Here is a 25,340-nt window from a genome sequence, read left to right on the forward strand (position 1 = left end):
ATTAAATATTTACGATGATTTTTCATCAATTAATCATATCTCATCAAAATTGCGAACCCTTTGGCGCGTACCGACAAACACTGGACTACAATCGCTGCTCTAATGACAGAGTGGCTACCAGGATACATTATCCATCAATCCAATCCGAAACGCATGGCTACTCTCTTGTCGATGGCCGAGGAAAATTTATCTTGAAAAAACCCTCCGCCACGAGTTGATGTGTTTACGCTATGGGAGATAGTTACTTCGTTGATTACACGTTAACCCATATGATGGTTTCAACATGGTTTCATCACCGTGCCTCGCGCAGTGCAATACGATCCTTTATTAATCCTTCGTTAAGCCCCCATAAACCAAGACCAGCTTATGTCGTTTAGCATTTAAAATTGGATCACCTTTCAAATATGCAAAATTGCCACTTTTATTCCAGGGTGAGTTTAATCCAAGTAAACATTTGCACAATGTAAATCTCAAGTTTGGAGAGCAAAACCCCCTCATTTCCCATCCCCCGGACACCACTGCTGTGACGGCACGGCGTTGTCTGTCGGTATAATAGAACAGTGATCAATTTGCTTGTGTAGCTCTCAAGAGACAAGTTAGAATATTTTCCCAAACAAAACCATCCCCGGCAGTATATAGCTTCAGTCGCACCGTATCTCCTGCCACGGGGTGAATGGAGAAGGCTCTCATCTATCCGTTAGAAAATTTGACTTTTTGAGCCTTTTCTGATTCTTATTGGTATATATGTGGAAACTTATATGTCTTGAAAAAGGATATATGTTTCTTCGCGGGATGGCGTTCCTGTTAAGGGTAGGTTAATACATGGATGCACACATTGATATAATTTGATATACATACTGTCTGCGATCAAATAATTTGAATTTTTATTTAATTTCAGATTTTTCTTGAAGTTTTTCATGAAATGCAACCAGAACTGCTTAAAGAACGCTGGAAACCCACGCGACATGAGAAGATTCCAGGTAGGTCCAAAGATCTTGTTGCAAATTATAATTATGCATTTATTAATAAATGCATTTTAAAATTTGTGTTACTTTATTATGCCTATATCATTCCACTGTGTAGCCACGGCTACCGTTTTTTACTCAAGCAGCGACAGCAAGTGTGACTCTTTAGTGACGTAGTCATGGTAACGATCTTTATAGTGACATGAAATGACGTCAATATATCTTTGTTAGGAAACAATTAAAATGACATACCAACCATGACGTGTAGATGTTTTAGCTTTGCCTGACAGACTTAACGGTGACTAGTATGCGCGATACGCTATTCACATCTACTCTGTGCAAGCCTGTCTGTTGTCTATTTCAACAAGGGCTGGTAGACCAAATCAATATTTCAGTCACAATCCGCAAATGAAATTTACATTCTATTCCACAGATCTCAAGTTTGTTCGCGAGAACATTAGTTGTTGTTTGTAGTTATGCAGGGAACATTTGCGTGACGTCAGCAGTGAATAAACCATTACGTGATTGCTCTCTAAAACACGTAGATCCAAATGAAATCCGGGAAATACATTTGACAGTTTGATGAAATCAGAACCTTTCGTTTACACAATCCACATTGTTTGCAAGCATTAAGTAGAGGCATACGTAGCTGTAACATGACCAGCTTAAAAAAGGAAACCTGGTCGTTGGATGGACGTATAAAATATTCATTGTCTAGCGAGTACGCGGTAGTTTATAACTGTCAAACCAAGCATTGAGGGGCAATAGCTTCATTATAGCGCTTCGTGATTAACTCCCTTTATTACCGAAGGAAGGAAATGGCGCTTGGGAGGGTTATAGCCTTGTAATTTATATTTGTGCAACTTGTGTTGGGGACACGCTCGTAATTTTCCGATCATTGACAACACACAATAGTCGAGCGGGTTTGTTTGGCCGTGGTAACTGTTAACATCCCGATTCTAATGTAGCACCGGAGAAAAAGGAATTGGCTGAAACCAATTGGTTCGTGAGTCAAGGCGTCCATTTTTGTAAAGTTTATAAAGCAAGGCGTAATGTGCGAGGATCGATTATCTGAGGGAATCTGCTTTGCAATGATCATCCTTTCATTGTCAATTGAGTTCAGCCGATCTACAGCATGGAACAAATCCACAGTGTTTCAGATCTAGCCCCGTTTTAACAAACACTATCATCTTGTCAATCACTTGATGTTTACGGGGTTGTTGTAGAAATGAAAGTGCGGGGACCTAGGAGAGTGGTATTAAATGGGGGACTTGAACTACCGTAAAAAACTTCATTAACTAAAACACTTCGAAAATGAGGACAAGCCCAACTAGGCGAAGCTTGACTGAGCAGACTGAATCGGGATTTAAACATCTTGACGCGGCTTAAAACAACGCATCGGGCATTTAGGTCCGGGTCGATAGATGGAACTCCCACAACACGAAACAGCGCAAAACTTTAAAAATATTCTGCTTTTGTTCACAGTAATATGATTTGCTTCAACACGCAATTATGCGGAAATTTTGTAAACATTGTTTGAAAACCATTACAGGAATTAGTTTAATTTTGGTATGGTGAGCATTGAGCATTGAACATTTTGAAGCAAATCGGTTGTTAGTTCATGCTGATATAATTTCACTTTAAAACAGTGAAAACATTTTGATGACATCATTGTAACACCACTGTTTTAATTATTAGTTTTGTTATGAGTACAACTAGTACTATTATAAGTAGTAGTACTAGCAGTACATTTTAGAAGTAGCATCAGTGGTTGTAGCCGGAGGTGAATAGATAGTTGAACTTGTAACCTAAGAGTTAACATTCAAAACATTCGCCTATACCGCTGACAGTTGCAGCTGAAATTATAGACGGTATAAGACTGCGTAGTATCGTAAGAAGTAGAATTAGTTGTATCATTACTAGTATCCATGTTATTCGTAAACATATTAGTGCAACTGCTGAGATGCTATTGTCACCAAAACTACTGATACTACTTATATAAACATATGTTGTCATTACATGTCCCTACATGTGTTTATATTCATGAATTTCGTTTGCAGGTGTCTGTTTGTACAAATGTTGCGATAGATGGCCCTCTGTTAGCTGTGTCGGATAACATGTTCGTACACAATAACTCCAAACATGGACGGAGGGCTCGGCGCTTGGACCCGACTGAAGGGGGTAAGACGATAATATGTATACATAATTTCATTAACTGAATTACAAGGTTATTAAATTATACATAAAAATAAACAAAAATAAATTTTCACATATTAATAAAAAAATGTAATACATTTATTAACTTGTATGTAATAAATATGTATGAGAATACTAACTGACTTCAAATACTTAGAACATACACAAACAGAACACTGAAACTATGCATAACCATTTTAAAATGTGTGTTAGTATCGAAGTGATAGACGATAGAAATAGAAAATATTTGACTTTATTAACACGTTATAATACCTAAAAAATGAACGTTTTCATTTACATCGTCAAACATCACTTTATAGCAATAAATATAACATAACTCTCTATAATAAAAATATAACCATGCTTTTTAATTCTTAAACAAGTTCACAAACTCAGATTTATCGATGGAAAACCAATTAACATTAAACACTCTGTTCATGCTCAATTACTATGCATTTATCGAGCATTATGATACAAAAACTCCCGATAGATGTCATTCAAATTCCTATTAAGAAATCAAAATATAGTTCCGCAGCATAGGCTTACAAGCATGGCGGAAGAGGTGTTGACTAAAGGCTGATTGCTACTCCCACCTGACCAATTACAACCCCGGAAATCAATACGCCGCAACAAAGTAGTCCGGCACCTTGCACGGCTAATTTCCTTGGTATGGGGTATTACAGCAGGGAATCTAGATCCAATAAGCTAATGAGGTATTCGTAATCAGTCACCTGTTAGGGCTTGCTCTTCTGTCTACAAGTAGTCATACATATATTTAAATGGCGGCCAGTCAGACGGATCCATAACCTCCTCACCTATGCCACTGTTTCGTACAAAATATAGGAGTAGATTCTTCACCTCATTTGAAAAGGGATCGTTTGTGAGGAATATATCTGGATTATTTGACACGACGCTGGTTTATAATTGATTTTGATTGATATTGGCAATTCTCACCTTGCATACTAAGTATTTTATTATTCAACAAGATACTGCCCATACTAATGATAATGGCTTTATTTCACGTCTGGAAATACCGTTATTTCCACTTCAAGGCAAGAAAGTACAAAGAAGAGGGTTTTCCCTGTTGAAATTTGTTAACAATGCAACACAAAATAGAAATAAAGCTGATGGTAATCTTACTTTTCCATCTAAGAATATCGAACCGTGAAATCAGTTGCTTTGCATTTTGTCCCTCGATTTGAAATTAAAATCATTATTAGGAACTTAAAGCATTGATTATGGAAACTTAATTTATTCTTACGTCATTTTAAATAACATCTCCAGCGCTTGCGATGCATAAAGGGGCATTAATATCACTAAAACTTTAATTTATCATTATACCGTTGGGTGAGCAAAATGGGGTGAAAAATAATATCAAGAACCGTTAAGAAGTAGGGTCATCGCTCCATGGGCCTTTTCCAATCGTTTGAGGAACATTAAGGGATTTTATCTAACGTGCTACCGTATCGGAGGGAGTTAAAGGACTTAGCGCCGAACGTGCACATGATGTAACGGCGATGTGTAGTAGAATTTAAAGGGAATAATTTCATTTCGTCAGCAATTATTACTGCCCCGGAGATTCTTCTAGACGCGCTCATATTACAGTTTACAATTACAAGCGTATCGAAGATTACAGCTTTAATTAGAATGACAATAACACGTGATTCAGCAGTGGCTGGGCTCCAGCTGTCCAAAATCAGATTCTAGCGTCCCATCTGCTTCTGGTTTCTCGACGCATCTGGGGTCTGGGACGGTGACTACGCGGCGCTGACGCACGCGACATCAGACAGGGACCTTGGCACAAGGACTACGTTATTTAAGGGCAAGGGAAAACCAGGTAGCACGGACGAGAATCCATCTGATTGCATCCACACGCTTGGAAATCGAATTGACCAAAACGAGGCTAGTGGGGCTAACCTTTTTGGAATGGCGCAATCGATTATAATTGCATCGAGGTTTTTGACACAAAAATAATGCCTGACACTTATTGTTTAAAGAGCTTAGGGACTCTACCTTCTGTTCCTCCATATTTGAACCCTTTGTAGGGTATACTTACAAAAGGTCAAGGTCACTGCTCAGACGAGATTGACAGCAAACGACAAGTCTCATGGCCGGGAGATTGCCGGGAAATGTCGCATGCCCGTCTCAGACCCAGCCTCAGTCTCCCCTGTTCGACTGTGAAGAGCGGGGCTAAGTTTTCATTAAATTTGCAACTATCTAATTAGCCAGTCCGAGTTGGCCATCTGGCTGAGTATTTTCACCTTGTCCTTTACTTCCGACATTTTTTCTGGTAGTTCCTGTTATTTCAAATGTGCCTTGTTGTAGGGGAAAAAATGAAGTCTCTAAATGAATACCGTTTGTTAAGTTTCCAACTGACGCCTGGAAATTGGCGCAAATGAAAGTAAGATCAGAAGAAGTGCTTCGGCCGTGAGAGGAAACAGGTTACAACTGCCATGACGTCATTTGATTAACAAATTTTGTTAACAGTCGCCGACAACCATGTTTTTAAAATATATTATCGCGGTTGTATTTTTTCAAACACAATTAAAGTTCACTTATCACGAGTTGATTGATCTTGTGGCCCAGAAAACAAGTTCTGTTGCCTTTGGAAGGAAGACCCCCCTGCATGAAGAATATTTGCACTTATACGATTTTCAGGAAAACTGCTTTTGATTTCGAACCAAAGTCCCCGGAGATGCGCAGGTCTTTGTATTCTATTGTAACCACACTGCCACATTCCACTCCAATATAAACCGCGCTAACAACCAAATACCCCGGCATGGTGTCTTATAACAGTCTCGCACGGAATGTGAATCCCTTATTCACCAATAGAGATACTTCCCGTGTATTCTCTGCGGGCCCACTGTCGGTTTCTCCTGCGTGTGTGTACAAACAACCAATAGAATAACTCGTAGACCAAAAACATAAGCGTGCTTGTCTTCTCCCACGTCCGCGCGCTGAATCTACTTTGGTGTGATGAATGTTAGCGACATATTGAATTACGATTACATTTTCTGACTTATGTTTGGATTCATTCGCATGAAATTAATATGTCAGTATGAGCAAAATTGACAAAAGATTAGTAATTTGTCGCACGTGCACTTTACCCCCATCGGCGTTGCGTGCCTCTCTGCGTGGGGTCCGGAGGGACACAAAGTGGTGTTCGTTCTTTGATGGTTCATCCCAAAAGTCATTGCTGGAATTATTTCATACAAAGCCGCGTAGTCTCACAGTTATCAAAAGCTGTTTCATAATTGTTAGAGCTCGTTTGTCGCGTCAGTGTTTAAACCGATTCACACCATCTCCCTAAGTTGGTGGGTCACACGAGTGCGTAGGATTCCACGCGGATAAGTACACAATAAATGAATGAGTGTAAGAGGCAGACTGTCGACAACAATATTAATTACTCACATTAAGCATTACAACCGAAACATTACTACAAAACAATAATTGCTGTAGCAAATAAGTCCGATTACCGTTTCTTAAACAAAGGAAAAAAGAACAAAACAAATGAGATAGGTTATTAAACCAATAACTTCATTATTCCTAATGATAAAAGGGTATTTCTAATTAACCTGAAAATACTGAATGGTTTGAACAAATAGGGCTTCCATATGATACCATGTTTGATTGGTGTAGTGGCTTGTCTACAAGTTTAAGTAAATACCACTGAAAATAATTAACTGAAATAAATGTTTTGAATGCTTTATGTACGGCATGCTATCTTATGTTCGAATTGCGATAGATGTTTATTATTTAAGCACCGTGAAAGTATTTAACCATGTTGTATATTATGCACGAGTTATCTATATTTTTACATTTTTGCGGTTAAAAGCATTTTTAGTTTTGCAGTTGTAATGACACGTTTCTTTTGTTTTGCATATAGCATTGTTTGCCTTTAAATCATGTTTTTATACAGAAGTTTCAAATGATATAAAATTTTGTCAAACTGAATTTGAATTTGGCAATAATCGCAATATGTTGATTGGAACTTTTAATGCTAATTTTCATCTTTGAAACTTCTACAACAACCAAAATGGTTCAAGGAAGCATTAAAAAATTCAAAATGAAGGTTTCCTAAGAGAGTAAAACACCCTTTCGTTTCTTTGCTAACACGGATGTTCCTTGGACCATTAAAACACTTTGCACATGATTAAAAGACAGTAACGGTAAATGGTCAAATACTGACCTGTCCAATTTCTGTGCATTGACAGACATGTCCAGTGGCTATGGTCAAATTCCTCATGTATTTTGGGGCAAAGTGGAAGTTTCCTCCAGAAATGAACTTGGGCGTAAGTGAATTTAAATACTTAGAAGTACTCTTACATTTTACAGTAACAGTTATTAAGTCTAAACAACCCTCAAGCATGCCAGTAATTATGTGCAATAAGCTATTATTTTGTTCATTCACCTTTATCAACTTTCTGTATCTCAGCTTCATGTCTTTCTTCAAAATGTCTTGTCATGCATGCATTAAAGTGATATATTTCACCCTGCTCTGTTGTATATACTGTCCTTTCAAATGGGGTTTTGTTGTGAGAGCGTCTACACTGCGTACCCCTCTACCAGACTGCATTGTGTGCATGCAAATTTTGTAGAAAAATAATACCAAATAAAAAGAATATTAAAAAAGTCAATAAATATAAATATGTTTTTGATTTATTTTGGAAATCAGGAGTTCAATAATTTCACCTTTGTTTAAGATCATTCAATATGATTTGAAAATCCTGAAGTGGATTGGTAGTAGTATTTATCTATAGGTTTTCTTTTTCCAGCCACGCCGTGTATCAAGGCTATATGTCCGAGTGAGGGGTGGACAACAGGAGGGACGACAGTCATCATCATCGGTGACAACTTCTTCGACGGATTACAAGTCGTGTTTGGAACTATGCTTGTTTGGAGCGAGGTGATTACTTTTAATTCTACCATACTACATTATTCAGAGTCTGTTTGAAAAATGTGACCTCCTCTATGGTCTAGTGGATAGAGTTGCTGCACGGAGAACGGTATAGGTCGGTGGTTCCATACCATACCAAGGCATGTCATACCAAAATACGTTAAAATATGGTAATTGTTGTTACCCTGCCTTGTGTTCAGCATGAGAGAGTGAGAGAGAGGTGTGTGTGCACTCAGAGATGATGTGGTGTTGTCGTTGTGGTTGTGTCGAATCAACGACAGCATAAAGCCATTGCTGCACTCAACATGCAATAAACTGATGATACATTTACATAATTAGTATACAGGGGTGGAGACAACTTTCAAACACCAAGAACACTTAGATGCCATCGACTGTTATATATGGGATAGCGGTTGGGTAGCCTAGTGGTTAAAGCGATCGCTCGTCAGGCCGAAGATCCAGGTTCAAATCTCCACATGGGTACAATGTGTGAAGTCCATTTCTGATGTCTCCTGTCGTGATATTGCAGGAATATTTCTAAAAGCGGCGTAAAACTATACTCACACCACTGACGTGCATTTATCTCACACTGAATACATACATCTGTTGTTGGGAACCTCTATTTACACAGTGAGAATATACCACTTTACAGTTGGTTTAATGACACATAACATTATTGATCTACATCGTTGTCCTATTGTCACTGTACCACACCCAAGGAAAGTTGTCGCCGACGAGGACGTTTTCAGTTTCTCCACCATCTTGTGTAGAGAGCTTGCTTATGCTTGACAAATCACTAACAATTTTTTGACCGCAGGATATTTTTCAATGGCACTTGTCAAATTCGAATCATTATACCAAGGCAATTCATAAGGACGAAATGTCAGACAGAGCCAAATCAGAGAGTCCTAAAGAGATTAAAATTGTAGACTTCAGTGTGGCTTACGTCATTCATTCCACACTAATTAATCCCTGGAGTAGGCTCTCCAGGAACACCACCTTTCAGACGGTACATTTATATTCCAACAAAACCCGCTTTGAATTTAATTTGTGTGTGTAATTCCTCAGTAAAGAAATAGAAAGGCATATCTGTTCTCTACAAATGGTCTGTACCTTAAATGTGTATTGTATTGAGTCCAAGAATCTATTACAGATCTCCCACAGGGCTCTATGTCTGGTTTCTATGCTAATTTAACTGGACCATGGCCAGAACATCTACTACTTTCGTTACGACTGGTTTTAACCGGATTACAGCAAATAGGAAAAATATTGAGTTCTACAAAACTGAAGGATTTTGAAAATACATTTGCCAATGAGAGAATTTTTTTTATCGAAGACAGGTGCCATGGCATACTAATGTTCTCATGATAGGGGAATATACAGGATGACACAATATACCGGGCATCGTTTTCTTATTATATTTAATGATTGCTTGTAGTTTGTAAATGCACTATGTTAGGGAAACTATTCTCTCTAAAAGTATTGTTTTCTTTATGAAGCTGGACGGGGCTGAATAAAACCACTATCTTCAATATAACATCCGTGAGATAAATTTGAGTTATGTGTTCGTAGTATCGAATTTCGCTGGATTTTGATATGGTCATATTTTCCAATTTTCTTGGATGAGAAGACAGGGGAATGATATTAGGGTAGCACCGTGGACAACCTCGACACCTCTTCACTGCCTGGCTGCGAGGTACCGTCAGAACGAGCGTCTCGCCTGACCCCTGAGCTCGGCTTCCGACATAATAGACAGCCGCCATTTATTCCCAAATCCCCAGAGACGCATACCCCATGTGTGAAAGCTCGATAATAATGATACAACTCTCCAATCAGTCGGTATAACGTCATATCTATTTCTGATAGATGGGAAGCGTTACTGTTAGATCCGCAGGTTTGGGGATTTTATTATGTGCGACGTTGACTGTGCCCAGGGACGTCCTGGCAGTCGGTGTTTACGAGGGGATGTGTATACGGCGTTGAGCCTCAACATCGTTGTCGTTATTATTCAATACGACGATGTATGAGGACATGGAATCTCACATGGGATGTGTCAATTGAATCATCTTGACATGCGTGTGTGATTGACATCATAGGGTGCCTTGATTCCTGATGTGTTATACAGCCTCGTTTAGCCAGACTGGTCTGTCTAGGTTAACCAAATTGTGGCCAAGAACCCGGATGATTTAGTCCCGCGCTGAATGTTCTTCCGGATTCGAGACGCCCGTGAAAGTTCTGATGAACACTTTTCTGATAATATTTCAAAATGAGAGTAACATTTTAGAAAATGTCCAAAAACATAGGATGCCATTATTTCTTTAAGGTACATCAACGACATGCTGGGACGTTTTACAACGTCAGCGCGTTTGATACTTTGCATGAAATATCGACGTTCCAATTATAGTGTTCATTCTCAAACGGTTTAATTGTAAAGTCGTAAAGATCATATTTGGTCTTGTAATAAGAAGAGGATTTAGCAGAAAGTTAAAGCCAAGGTATCGCTGTCATAAATTTCCGTCCCAAATTACGAAAGTATTTAATGTTAAAGGATCATTACTCGTTCGCTTCATTTCGCCATCAAACCTTAAGGTATCACCAGCTCAAAGAACTCCTTGAATGAATCAGATTCTCCATAGTCGTTTATTTTGCCCATGTCGTATTTTATATCTTCTTTATCCCAGCGAATTCGGGCCTTTGGCCTATGAAGGTATTCACGACGTGAAACTAACCCAACGAAATACTCCACGTACAGTCACTGGGATCCTTTGTTTGAGATTGTCCGTTATTCATTGACCCAGGGTCTGTGAAGTTGAAACAAAATAGCTCATCCTAATGTCCACGACTTTACTGTTACGAGCCAGGGGCTCTGATTTGTCGAATTTACGACTATTTGATGATGAAATTTCTCGCCTGTGATTCTTATCCGACTCAAAAGCATTGGCACTTAAACCGTTCTCTTTGAGCTCGGGTGAAACCAGGAAGTAGCTTCAATGAGCTGTGTTTGCAACAATATGGAAAGCCCACTTACCGCACCACAATATAACGCTATCTGTTTGTCAAGGAATCATTTTGACTCGCAGTCTGTTTGTATAAGGGGGTTATTGCTCCATTCTACATTGTTCCTGAAATGGATTGTCAACGTTTCGGTGCCTTAAATACCGCCAAGTTTACATCCCTTCCAACATGAATCATTAATACCGTATTGTGAGAGCCAGATCTCATTTGAATACCAGAAATAATAAATTTGCCGGCAATGGCGACCAACTGTCAGGGCCGATCTCGCCGTAATTGCTCTTCATTTTTGGAAAGAGGAGCTCGCACCTGATACCGAAATGATTTTTGTTGATTAAAATGAAAATCTCGCCGGTAGTAATGGGACAGTTAATTCTCACTTCATCAGCGGGGCAACACATTAGCCGGACGACTTGGTCGTACAGTTTCTCATCAAGTCGTCGACGGAGAGAGAAGACTGGGCTAGCTATTGCCAACAAACTCATCACTCCTGAAATCATCAAAGCTGTCACAACGCCTAGATTCATTTTGGTCCGGGCCAGTATGCCAGCTTTTTAGCTTCGTGATAAAAGACTCCCTTCAAATCTGTCTGATTATGCTATCCATTCACGGCCAGGGTGATGGGAGCGCTGGGCGAGATAGGTCGCCGCTAGGGCTCTGTAGGGTGACACTTGTAAATAACATGTTGTGTACATGACTCACAACAACACAACCAAGCCACAACGGTAATACTACCATTAGTGTTGTTATAATGACAATTATTGAGGATTAGTATCATCATAGCCATTAGTTTTATGATCCTGTGTCAATGATTATGATGAGGTTGTTTGACTCCGTCAACACAAACATCCCCAGCAAAAACGTTATCACAATCAACAGTGTTGGTGTAATTAGTCAGCATGCAATATAGTTGTCACGCTGTACAGTAAAGTGATCTATCGCAAGGTAATTACCTTTTCAAGGAAAATATATGAACAAAAGGTTGGACATCATGAGAATGTGGGGGATATGTTTAAGAATCTGGGCACTCAACCTTCTCAAAAAACAATATCCGCCCAAAATATTCATGGTCCCTACTTTTTCATCAGTGAATATTGATACACGTATCATACCATCACGTGTACGTCCCATGAAGCGGTTTTAACACTTTTTGTGACAGACTATTTTAAAAAGAAACTCATTAGGGGAATTTCAAAGAACTGTTTTCGGAAACATTATTTTCAAAACATTTTGTCCAAATATATAGAATAGATTAATACTACATGATTAAGGAAAATCAGTATAGAAGCCCCTCTCTGTGTTGTCCCCTTTCGTGTGAGATACGGCTTCTGTCAACACTGGGGGGAGATATGAATGTGTAGAATACTACGTAAACAAAACTAGACAGTTTCCTATAAATCCAGCGGCGATGATTGTCATTTCCAACGCGATCAGGGAATACAGGTTTTCCCCGTAATTGTTTTCTTTGAATTATCAAGCATTTGTTAATGACGAGAGTTAAAGTAACGAAAGATGCCGTATATCTTAACCGATACAATCTCTCCGGCAACCAACATGAAGAAACGGGCCATGCGTCTTCCCTTATATCGCGCTAAACACATCTGAAAGTCTGTCAGGGCATCAGGATGGGACAAGAAAACAAATGTTTTCCTCTCCCTCGACACTGCAGCCAGTAACAGAGCTATTAATCTGCATCAGCAAGGTACGGGATGAGGTTGGCGTCTTAATTGCATCCCCCGACTCATGTTGTTACGGCAGCAGGAACACATCCCGTTGAGAAAGCGTAGAGGCTCTAACAGTTATTAAGTCAAATCCTAGAAGAGACCAGGGTCACTTAGAGGGAGTTAATTGGTAATAATTGAAGCATCTAGAGAAACGAGGGTCTTGATACACTTTAGTACGGGTTTATCAGACAGTCAGGGTAACCTGTAATTACTGATCTAGTTTTGGGTACAATTTGCCACAGTCTTTCATATTTAGAGCATATTAACACCCTGAAAGAAAATATAATATTCTATATCATACAATTTTGATGATTCTTGTCCAATGTGTTTTATGCTGAAATGAGAGATTCCTTGTTTCAGTATATGTCCGTATATCTTAAAGGAGAATTGTTGATGTGAAAGCATCTATTACTGATGTTAGTATTTTTAAATTAATCATGAAAGGAAATATTTCTTAACAACTATACAATACCATTTCGACAATTCTATTTTTTTCTTTCGAAAACTCTCTTTCTTTTCTTCTAATGAATTATGGTAATGAAATGGGATCGCTCTTTCTTCTATAGTTAACGTGTCAATACAGTTGGTATCGTGTATTCATTGGAAGCAAATGATGTATAATTTACAACTATAATGAAAACAAAAAGTAGGATTGGGGCTATAACTCACAAAAAGGTTGACACTCGAATTATCAATAATTAATTCAAGTCATACTAGAAGTTACCTCGGATCGTTCATTGTTAATGATTGAAAACATGAAAGGCGAGGTATGCATGTTCAAATTTCTAAAATATATGTTCATTTTAAGTATTCGAACAACTGTCAATTATGCATGACTGGAATACCGATTATTGAACTATATCCATAGATTACATTCGTCCCTACGTTTGTATTATTTACTGTTCAGAAAACCAAATTTTTTCTCTGGTTATATATAATTCTTGATTTTCATAAGTTCATCCTTTCGAGGGTTAAACTGATATTGATCTCGTCTTTTTGGATTTACATCAATAAGACAATTACGTCAATTTCAGACCATACAGCTTGGAGTAACTATTATTGAACATATTATTGAGTAACATATCCGCAGACCTTGTTTATTAAAGATTTCTTTTTAAATATGTTTAGAATATAAATCATGAAACGATCTTCGACAAAGATTTATATTACCCGTAATAATTTTATTACGCACAGTGTGAACGCCATGACATCTTCCATAATAGAAATAAAAGACAACCAGATTGACGTAATACTTATTCGACATATTTTTTCACGTGTTTAGTTGCTGACGTCACATGCGATACGGGTACAGACGCCCCCTCGTCACATCCCGGGGGGTGGTGGAGGTCACTCTGTCCTACAAGTCCAAACAATTCTGCAAAGGAGCACCGGGCAGATTTGTGTATACAGGTAAGCATAACTTATCTGTTTTCTTAACATATTGTCTTCCACAGCAGAGAATATCGGAATATTTTTCAACAGATGTAATGAGTAGTTTTTCGTTAATATTACATTACTGCACACTGGCGTCATCGTTCATTAGAAAAAAAAATATTGTCCATCATTGCAATGGTGTATTGAATACATTTATACCATATCCTTTCACAACCAGTTAGAATTAGCCATCAGTTATGTTTTCATTGGTGGAAATGTTTATGTATCAATACAAACATACAGTCACCCTAAGCCGTGGTAAGTGGCATAGGGAATATTATTAATATCAATAACACACATATTTGGCAGAAAATAATATATTTCAACAAACCTGTTTCTTTTGGTTTGGTAGAAATACATAGTCGATCATTACATGAAGAAATGTCACAAACACATTTATTGTTCACTGAAATGATACATGAAATACACATAATATATATTACATTTACACACCAAGTCAGTATATCATAACCATATATATATTATATATCTTCAATAGCTTAATGCGAAATATGTTTCAATATCTACATTTATTCGTTCATTAAGACATTACAATGACATAAAGCCACACATATATTAATTAAAACAATTAAATTATGTTTAATATTTTTGCAACTGTCTAAAGAACAATAACACACATGCGTAACTGTCTCGAGTGAATACTTTTAACCTTTTTAAAAACTTCTCCAGGAAAAATGATCTTAGGCGCATACGTTAAGAACGGTTCACCAGTATATACACCACTTGGTTAAACCATCCATCTCGATCAATGCACCGAGCAAACAAATAAGCGTGTGATATTCCCATATTTCTCCAAACTGCAAATTAATATTCACGTAGAGTCCATCCCATGTAGCTACAATGCTGAATTCTACACATTATTTATGCATGGACTAGCACGTGTATGAAAAGTCGTATAAATGCCAACATGAACACTCGCGTCAGTCGGTGCAATGGCTTAGAGGCAGACATATTTTCTTGCTCTCTCTTTTTATCAGGTTTTCCATTATCGATCGGTATAGCCTTCAATGATCAAAGCATAATGTCTTCACACTCGTTCTTGGAGGATATTTCTTGTGAAAGAAGGCGAGATTGTTCCGATAGCCTTGCTTGAGATCTGCAGATACACATTTAACGTATTAATTATACAGCGACAATGGTTGAAATAATTAAAACTGTCCATTTGGAGCAGTCAGCAAATGCTTCACTTCAACCGTACTTGTAAAGGCTTGACAATGTTTTGGGTAATAAACAACGGACAGTTTTGTAAAATTCAAAGGACATATAATCTCAATTGAATTTATTGCATATTGACAATGTGGGGTATACAACTAGGAATATATCTTTTTTCGCAAGTTGAATTGATCTGAACCTTTATCTTTGACAAAACAACAAATCAATTATTATTATTATATTTTTATTCATAAATAGACAAAGAAATTAAAGATAGGTATATTTTCAAGGTAGAAGCGGTATCAACGCTATATGATATACAAGAATATAATTATAGGTATATTATCAAGCACAAAAGCGGTATCAACTTTTGACCGTAATGTTTTGAGGACTGGTTGAAAGCACCGGTAACTTGAATGGTCATTTTAAGAAGAGAGATATGTCCCTGGTATGTCTGCTTGTCGCCTCGGATGCTTCCCAGTTTGTTTTGTGGACGGGATTTGATTTCCGGTTTACCAGTTCCTACTTCCGGCGAGTGTTGCGCGTATGTCCCGCCATTGTTCCCAACAAGAGCCACGTGTTGAGACACGGAAAAATATTCTTACCAGCACACCTGTCAAAATGTTTGCATTTTTGTTAAAATCGGTTGCAAAAAATACTCTTACTTTGTGGGAAATTTTACAAGATCAACATTGAAGCTTGTTTTTGATTTATGCGATATCGTCACGAACTGTTGAAATAAGACCAAAATGTAAACAAGACGGAGACTGGTGCTCAGTCGGGATAAAGTGGCGCGTTCTCCAGACAGCTCGTTAACATTGTAGTGTTTAAATGGAATGCACAAGTATGTCTTCATATTTTCACATCAGACTTTTCTCCTGGGAAGGTGCAATCTGATAGCATTCAGTTACTTTAATTCTCTATCAGTAATCCCAGCTCACGGACCATCTCTCTCCCTTTACCAACATCAATTGTTTCTAACAGTAGCCCCCTTGGGATAAATTACTTAGCTTCCTCCGCCAATGCACAATGACATGTGCATAAATGAACCACGACTATACCGAAGGAGCCAGCGAAACGTCCATAATTAATGAATTTCACGTCAGACAATATAAGGCGACAAATTGTTCTAGTCTAACAGTCATAGACGGGGTGTATGTATTGAAACAGATCCTGAGATGTTGGGCATCAAAGACCCTATCTTCTCTTAAAATTATTAATAAATGAAAGCTTCGATAGACGATCTCATAGTGAGCATCCTGTAAGCCTATTTACTGTTTCAGAGAGTGAAGAATTGGTAGTTTTCGTACGTGTCTTAAGTGTGTACCTGCTGACATGCTACTATTTAAAGTAAACTGTTTTGGTAAGATAGTTTTTAATTCCACTATTTAAGGTATTTTAGGTATTTAACAATTTTAGGTCTTTCTAATTCCTAGTCATCATGAGTGAGAACCTATGTTTTATTGATGGTTTTCCTGATGTTATTCTTGTGACACAGGAAAAGACAACACTGACTGTATGTTTCTCCGTTCAATTTTTTTCCTGCTGTCGAAACGCCAATGCAAATAAACAGTCGCTGTCAAAAACGCAACCGCTTCTAGAGTATTGACAAGCCAATAAAACGGCCGTGCGTCAATTAGAGGTTTTGCGTTCTCTACAATTTGTCTCGATCATATACATGTCCAAATAAAGAGAAACGAACTCCGTAAACAAATATGCTAATATTAGGTGCAGGTTTCACTCTCAGGGAAATTCTCATTCATAATGATGACGTTGAACTAATCTTCCTCACGCCGACAGCGATGATGAAAGGCGTCCAGATCTCCCCCAAACCCTGGTGGCTTGTCGAATCGATAACAGTGTATTAGCTTGGCCATACTCGTATATGAACAGTTATTAACCTCTCATAGATCCCCGACCACTTTTTCATCCAAGTCGCATGTCAAAGAGACAAGAGAAGAAAACAGCCAATCAGGAAGCGTCTCTTTAAACGAGTGATCCCGAAAATTACCGATCACTTAAACGGCAATAGTCGGGAGCTGTCGTGATAGTGTGGAAATTTAGGAGAAGGACACACTCGCTGTTTCCGATCCTTCCTCTGTAGGAACCTCCCCATTTCCTGACTGGGGCTTTGGTTTAACACCGGCAGAAGGGGGATATCGATCTTAAATACAGTCACCTCTTATTACATTGATAACTAAAAGCTGTCATTTTGTTTTCGTCATCCGCGAATATGGACTCAAATTTGGCTAGTGATCTCTGAGAGAACGCAGTCAAGCGAAACGCGAGCGCCCTTAAAACTATTAGCCAAAATTGGACGTCATGAACTCTTAGCTTCTTAATAAAACGGTTTTAACAGTAAATTCATATCAGGTAGGAACCAAACCGCAGACATTCACAGACTACATAATTTTATACTCCCATAAACTATGCACCATTGTAAACCGCTATGCTGCATCGAACCGTACAGCGGGCTCCCGTGGATTAATTGTCAATTGACGGTATTGCGTGGATCCATCGTGAATGAACTTGACATATGCCAGCTTCGTCGCGCCATATTGCGTGTGTGCATTATTCATTTAAAGTGGTATCTCCTCATGAAATATTTACCTCATGATATTGTTGCAAGCCAGAACTCTGGCTATTGTCGTTGCCAACACTTCTACCAAAGACACGCTTCATGGACCTCGTCAGTGAACACAAGCGGTTAGACAGTCAGTATTCCGAAGGGAAATGTCAAATCAAAATGGCTTCCGTACCAGTTCTGCAGCCGCGATGGCGGAACTATCCAGATTGAACGTGACACGCATGACTGGAACAACATATGTCTAACACAGGATCTTTTGGCCAACAATATTACATATGGTACATGTAACATAGATAATATCACGAACGGCGGGGATTAAAGTAGAAATTACGTACTGAGTGTCAACACAAGTACAATTCCATAACTAACACCGTTCTCCTTTTCATGGTCATTGTGCGAACATCTCACGCTCATCATTAATTAATATAACAATGCATAGCACGTCACGGTGCCGTGTTATCAGAAGGCTGATTTCAGGTTACATCGCTGCTTGTTTTGTTTTCTGGGAAATGACTCTTTAAGATTTTTTTATTGAATTTTATTTTTTTTCCCACAGCGTTAACAGAACCAACGATAGACTACGGGTTTCAACGCCTCATGAAATTGGTACCACGCCATCCTGGGGATCCAGAGCGACTTCCCAAAGTAAGACAAGTTTTCAGGATGATATCATTCTTAGTCACTGGTCTCCGTCAACTCGCTCCCGCTAACAATGATATGCACCGCTACCTTTCGAGTGCCTTTGAACATAATTCAGAAAGTTACACCCAATCAATAATTGTCATAGCTTTGGATGAGAACATCTGTTAGCAGGTAGCCACTAACCCGTTCTCTTTTATTGCTCTAATTATCGGCGGTGGAGTTTATAGTGTTGCATTCACCAGTTCCTCCACTGTCGTGATAATGGATTAGCTATTTTCGATGTGCAGATTTTGGTTGTTGGCTTTTATTACGTTTAAAATCTTGTTTGGTGATATTTGATCGAACAGATAAATATTGTATTTTTTTTAATTTGGTACTCTGTGAACTTTATCAAATCTATTTCGGTCCTTTCTGTTGGAACTTAGGGGTGAATATGTGAGACATTGAGAGGAACTGCTAGATGTATGCATGTAAGGCGGACTCGGGCTTTCTGAGAAAATAAGTTCTTAACATGAATTACAGTAAAATCAATTTCATATAAGAGAAACACTTTCAGGTTAAACTGACGCAAGAAAAAACCCAAACCATGTTTCTCTTTTTATCATGGAAATAGTGTTGAGATGTTTGAAAACGTCTTTTCGACATAATGATAAAACTGATAATTCCATGTTTTACTATCATATTACATTGTTCAAATAGTTGAAGTTTCTACAGTTTGAGAAAAGACCAATCCTAAATCGGTGTTCTTGTGTACTCTGAAATTTTATTTCTTTGTCAAATTACAATATATCAAAGAAAAGCCTATCAACATAATCATCGTCCCTTTTCTATGATTCAGTGACGTGTCAATGTTTGTTATTTGGTGATCGTTGTTATATATGTATTTTTTCTCTCTCCAGGAAATAATCTTAAAACGTGCCGCGGATCTAGCCGAGGCACTCTACAGTATGCCCCGTAACCCCAACCAGCTATCACTCCCAGCCCCCAGGTCCCCCGCCATGAACAACACATCCCCAATGTCCGGATTCAACACCTACCCTGGTCAGCTAGCGGTCAGCGTGGCCGATACAGTCACCGGTCAGTGGGAAGAAGGTTGGTGACGCTCCAACCTTCTTAGTTACATCGCCTCTGAGTTGCCTCCCTTTGCTCTAACCAGAGTGGCCTCCCTTGGCTTCCTGAAATACTTGACTGTCTTTCTGAGTTGATAGACGTAGCGATGGATGTGTTGGAGCATTTTGAGAATATTTCATTACAATGCGTGCATGTGCCTTCTTACAAATCATAAAAATATGTAAAAATGCAATCTGTAAATGACAGCTGTTTAGATGCATGGACAGTAATGGCTAGAATCTCCTGGGATAATGACTCAGTAAAGGTTCATGCATGTTATGTACACATTTTATTGATAATAATGAACAACAGTATTTGCAAAGTGGATGTAGTCGACCTTTGTAGCTTCTGTGCTTCTTTGTAAAGCATGTACTATTGTCATTTACACTTGTTTCTGTTATATATGGGGTACGAGTGGCCCGAACATCTAAAAGTGCCACAGTTTCTGTGCAGAGATGCCAGAAACCTGTGATCGTGGTTCGAATCCCGATTCGCTCCGATTGTGTTTCTAAGTTTGGTAGCACCATACCCATGCTCTTTGGTATCACCAAAGTGGTAAAACGTCTGAGACAGATAAAGCTGACAAGCCGTGATGGAACTGGAATACTGTTCAAAACGACGTTAAACCCAACTCACCCAGTGGCATATCCATTGCATGTTCAGAAATGAACTAAAGGCAACATAAAATTTCCGTTTTCATAATGCCACCTTTACTTATTTCAAGTTTGCTTAAATCTGATTAGAAGCTGATTGATGCTCTTTGGTCCTCTTCATTTTCAAAGAACTGTTTCTTCCAGGCTACAACAGAAGCCAGAGTTCCAGCGTATCGCCCCGTGGTTACGGGTCCAACGGATCCACGCCACACAGTACAAACAGTGGAAGCTACGCAGGCACGCCGGGAATGAACGGGTATCACGGAAGTGCTGGTGCGCTAGGCAATATGGGTAAGTTGTGACGTCACATACGCTTCCTCGTCATTGTCATTTCGTTGCTGCTGGCTTACTTCATATCCTTCAACCATTGTGGCACTGGTGTTTATTTATGATATTTTGCACTTTATTGCATGATCTGAAATACTTGATATCATGTTATTCATACGCAATACATCAATATACTAACATTCACGTTCTGACGTTTTTTTTCTGTAAAAATGAAAGGTAGTGTTTTTTTCCTGATCGTTTAGACTATAAGTTAATTTCAAATGAAAATTGTCAAACGACCAAATGACCTATCATAACAATTTTCAAGAATCGAAATACCGTTAATTGTTGTCATTGATGTTTCTGCCGACATTGATATACCATTACGTTAAAGCGCGTAGGGTAAATGCTGCTATATAACGGCACAATTTTTAGAGTAATTCCCATTTCTACCTGAAGAATTCAAAATCCACAACGATGAGACGGGACAATAATACTGCGACCATGCCACTGTTTACCTCTGCGCTTGTGGGAGTTGAGAACAGTTATAATCAATGATCTCAACGCTACTTCGGAATAAACGTTAGACAGCCGTCAATCTCGGTTAAATTTGCCGTCATATTATGCATTGTGTTGGCTATAGGAATGAAGCCGGGGGTTTACTCTACTCTATATTCGCTACAGTGGAACAATACATCATTTGGAACCGATGGTATTTGTGGACACACAATATTTTGTAACAATAAGTGCAAAATTACCTTTAGTAGAAAATCAACACTACCGTAGTCGGCTCCGCTAATTGTTTTAGCCAAACAAATGCCGCATAATTCATAGGGAAGAAGCTTGATTTTGGTGAAGGGATTGGAGCTGGGATCCATTGTGTTGGGCCGGAGCGCCAGTTTCTCCGAGATCTCGCGGGACCCGCTTCTAATAGGTTGATCAACAACTTGTTAGCCTGGCTAAGGCGTCATGGGACCTCGTGATGAACAAATCATGCACACACCGTTTCAGACATTCCAATCTATAGTTCACTGATAATTCACAAGCAAATAGACGTGGAATATGTGCAAGCTCCTCTCTGCGACCTCACTGAACATTTCGCGCACGTGGTTTGAACTCAATCGCATTTGGCGGGAAATCGATGGGCCGCCATCTTAAGCCCAACTTGAGTTCGTGTCGCTTGAAAGTACGTTAATCCTAACTCGTCTGCCCATAATCATATGTGACTCTCGGTAGCAAGCATAACGCGCACATGGCGCGAGGATAATGCGAAGATCAATTTACAATTGTAGCTCAATTTCCGCCCGAAACGGCCGGTTATTGGAGAATTAAACAGTGACTTTTACTACGCTGTGTTTATTTCCGAAAAGGAAACACAACGTTGGCCGATAGCTGTAATATTTAGACTCTGCTTAACTGTAACAAAAGCTACGCCATTATGTCGCGGCAAACCCGTTACCAAGGGTACACAGCGGATGGAAGTGTTTGTTGCCGGATACAGAGCCGTTAATACGCGTTAAGGCAGTAAAACAATTCTTTATCCTTTATTGATGCCCTGCTGCGATAGCTGTACTAGTGCCTAATGACTCGAATCATCCATGCGTGAAACAAATCAATTCATCCATCCTAGATATCATACCCAATCTAAATTAACAAACAGAATTCAGACAAGATCTGTTATTTTTTTTTGTTTCTCTTCAGGTTTAGATCATTTTCTCAGAGATGAAGCAGGAAGATTGGGAGCTGGTAAGACTTTTTTATAATTTTTATTCGTGTATTTTTTGCATTTCTTCAGTCCGTTTTTATTTTGCTTTCTAATTTCATTTCTATCTGTCTCTCTTGTATTTCGGAAATGGTCTTTTCGTTTTTTAAATTTAAAGGTCAGTAGGTATTGACAGATATGTGTGACGACAATTGGGAAGGGGGTGGAGCAAGACGTCCATTCCTGGCCGTTTTCGGTTTGTTTATTTTTCTTTTTTGTTTTATGTTCTGCAGTTGCTACGTCTCACTCGCCTCCCCATCAGTTCTCCGCCCCCTCGGGCCTGTCAGGGACTTGTGCCCCCGGGATTTTCTCTTTCTCACCTGCCAATATGATCACGGCGGTCAAACAGAAAAGTGCCTTTGCACCTGTCGTTCGTGCGCCGAGCCCGCCCCCTCCCCTTCCCGGCATTCAGTGCGGCTGGGTTTCACATCCGCTTTTACACGTTAGTAGACATTGCTTAATATAAAGGTCCTTATTGGTAATGCATTATTTCTGATGGCGTCCTACCTTGGTTTGACGACATATGAATGTAGTTTCATAGTATTAAATTCAGTAGATTGTATATGTTGTCTGCTTTTATTGCGCTTGCTTTGTCGTTGTTTCTTGTAAACTTTGATTTATACTTTTTTTTCTATAAATGTTTTTACTTCTTCAAATGTATTAATAAATGTAAATACAATGTATACAATATTGTATCTGAGCGGATGAATAGTATTTTGAAAAGGAAAGTAAAGAGTTGTTTATTTCATTACAGGAATGAGCAGCATAGTAGCGTCGCCGTTTACGAGCGTCAACCCATTCGCTCTGCCCACGTGCAACTCACAATCATACAGCAGCTCCATCGTGTCTCCTGCAAAATGATTGGTTGGAATTCACAGTGTAGGTCCGGACTGAATACCTCAACATTACATGATTGGACGGAGTGTTAAACCGGAAGCGCAGTGTGCGTTGATTGAATTGGATGGTTTATGCACATTGTGGGCAAAGACGATATCAGTGCTAACATAACACGAACAATTCGAGGAAAAATGACCATACGAAACAAGACACAGCGCTTCCTGCCCGGAGAATAAATTCTACTACACTCTAGGAAGTACGATACGTCGGGAACGATATCGGCTTCCATTCCTCCTCACAAACATGCCCATTAGGAAGGTGTCTGGGACGGGACATGAAAACTGCGCACGTGATCATAGAAGTGATCCTTGTTTAGTCTGAACGTGATCGTTCAGGATGTTTGCTCTAGCCTGAGTGTGTTTCTCTGTTTCACAGACTTCTTGTTTACTCGTGTCTTGCCAAGGGAGATAACTTGTCTCATGGGAGATAACTTTGTCTCAAGGGAGATAACTTTGTCTCATGGGAGATAACCCTGCCTCGTGGGAAATATACCTGAGGGTAACCCTTTCTCATTGTAAATACTCATTTCCTAGTCCCAAAGCTCAGTGGACATTTTGCTCACCAAATGACATAAAACCCAAGAGATTATTTTTGTTGGTCTTTACGTTACCCTTCAGTCACGTGTCTTTGTTTCTGATTGTAATTGTTTTGCGACGTGTTCTGGCGTGATGTAGATTTATTTATTCGTAGCGAGTAAAACAAAACGGGACATTTGAGCACATATATATAATTGTACATATTACGATAAGTTCAGTATTCGAAAACAGTAATTTCACAAAATAGATTTGACGCTACGAAACCCCCGAATAATTTATGGACAAAAATATGCATAATAAGGCAGCATTAATGCTCTCAAAGAGAGATCCACCAACGCTTACCCTACTCTCACGTTTCATATTGTTAACATAATACTTTATATATAATTCTTGCAAAAATAAATACTAACGAATAATTTATGGGTATCAATGTACCCTGCCCCGAAGTCCCATCTCAGGTGAAACCGAAGTGCTGGAGGCATGGATTCTGTATATTGAGTGTCAAGTCTTACGTGGTTATGTTACATCGTATCTTATTGCATTTTGATCTCATAATAGAGTATCGCCTGTTCTTATGTACTTAATTGCATACTGTATACAATACTCAAAAAGTATTACAAGGGCTGTGGAAAGACACCTTATCGACGTAGGTTTTATTTTTGTACATTTTTAAAACATACCTCCTCACTTTAAGTTTATTCTCTGCGAATGAATTTCTCCTTTTCTCGGAATATCCACCGATATCTAGTCATTTTCTAGTCAATCTAGTTGATTTTGCCGGCAATATTTCTTTGACATTGGCGTCTGATTCGCCCGATAGTTTCGCATGGTTCTAGTCGCGACATGTCTGATCTAGTCCCGCCATGTCTATTCTAGTCCCGCCGTGTCTATTCTAGTCATTGCTGTTCAAATGATCTCTGCAACATCACAGTTTGACCATAGTATGGGTTCCGATCTTTCCTTGCACAACGCACGTGGGATACTGTACTTATGTATTACAAAGCATACTCTATAATCTCGCGTGCGTTCTTTCATTTAACCAAATCATTCTGTCAAAGTACTATTTATTACTGAAAATATTGTTTTTATATTGAAAGTTTGATTATGATTAAAATGTTTTTCTTCCATATCTGTTTGATGTTATTCCTGGTGTTCTAGAAGTCTGCTTTACAAGTAAAGGTCACCTCCGTTGTTATATCATTTTACGTTTTATGTCAATTTGGCCAGATGTAGAAGCAAAATAGGTGCTTTAAAAATACAGAAGAAAGCACTTGAAAGTTGGATGAATAAATAAAAGAGATTTGAAATATACATAGTGTCAATCGAAAACTAAAGTATCCTTATTTTAGATTTGTACGACCTGAAAGACAGCCTCCTTCGTACAATGGGGTAGTCTGTTTGCTTCGTGGTTAAAGTGTTTGCTCGATTCTTCACTGCCTTTATATTCCTGGAATATAGCTAAAAGCGGCATAAAAGTACACTCAC

At 38.8% G+C, this 25,340-nt stretch overlaps 1 protein-coding gene and 1 long non-coding RNA gene across 2 annotated transcripts in view; one reads left to right on the forward strand and one right to left on the reverse strand.

Moving 5' to 3' along the window:
* LOC124282873 (transcription factor COE3-like) overlaps positions 1 to 24,982 on the forward strand; it is a 49,602-nt gene extending 24,620 nt beyond the window's left edge. The window contains 11 exon segments of the mRNA XM_046718909.1: positions 899 to 980; positions 3,026 to 3,146; positions 7,376 to 7,453; positions 7,937 to 8,067; positions 14,077 to 14,127; positions 14,129 to 14,204; positions 18,545 to 18,633; positions 19,530 to 19,722; positions 20,538 to 20,684; positions 22,362 to 22,406; positions 23,177 to 24,982. Of these exon segments, the coding sequence (XP_046574865.1) occupies positions 899 to 980; positions 3,026 to 3,146; positions 7,376 to 7,453; positions 7,937 to 8,067; positions 14,077 to 14,127; positions 14,129 to 14,204; positions 18,545 to 18,633; positions 19,530 to 19,722; positions 20,538 to 20,684; positions 22,362 to 22,406; positions 23,177 to 23,283 (1,120 nt within the window). The 3' untranslated portion in view covers positions 23,284 to 24,982.
* LOC124282874 lies at positions 14,607 to 18,326 on the reverse strand. Its single transcript, XR_006900273.1, has 2 exons — positions 18,012 to 18,326; positions 14,607 to 15,345 (listed from the first exon to the last, which is right to left on the reverse strand). It is a non-coding gene; the product is annotated as an uncharacterized LOC124282874 (long non-coding RNA).
* Positions 24,983 to 25,340: the final 358 nt, after the last annotated feature.

Source organism: Haliotis rubra, unplaced genomic scaffold (assembly GCF_003918875.1).
Source record: "Haliotis rubra isolate DU_JTF1 unplaced genomic scaffold, ASM391887v1 Scf305, whole genome shotgun sequence".
In the NCBI taxonomy this organism is placed as follows: domain Eukaryota; kingdom Metazoa; phylum Mollusca; class Gastropoda; order Lepetellida; family Haliotidae; genus Haliotis; species Haliotis rubra.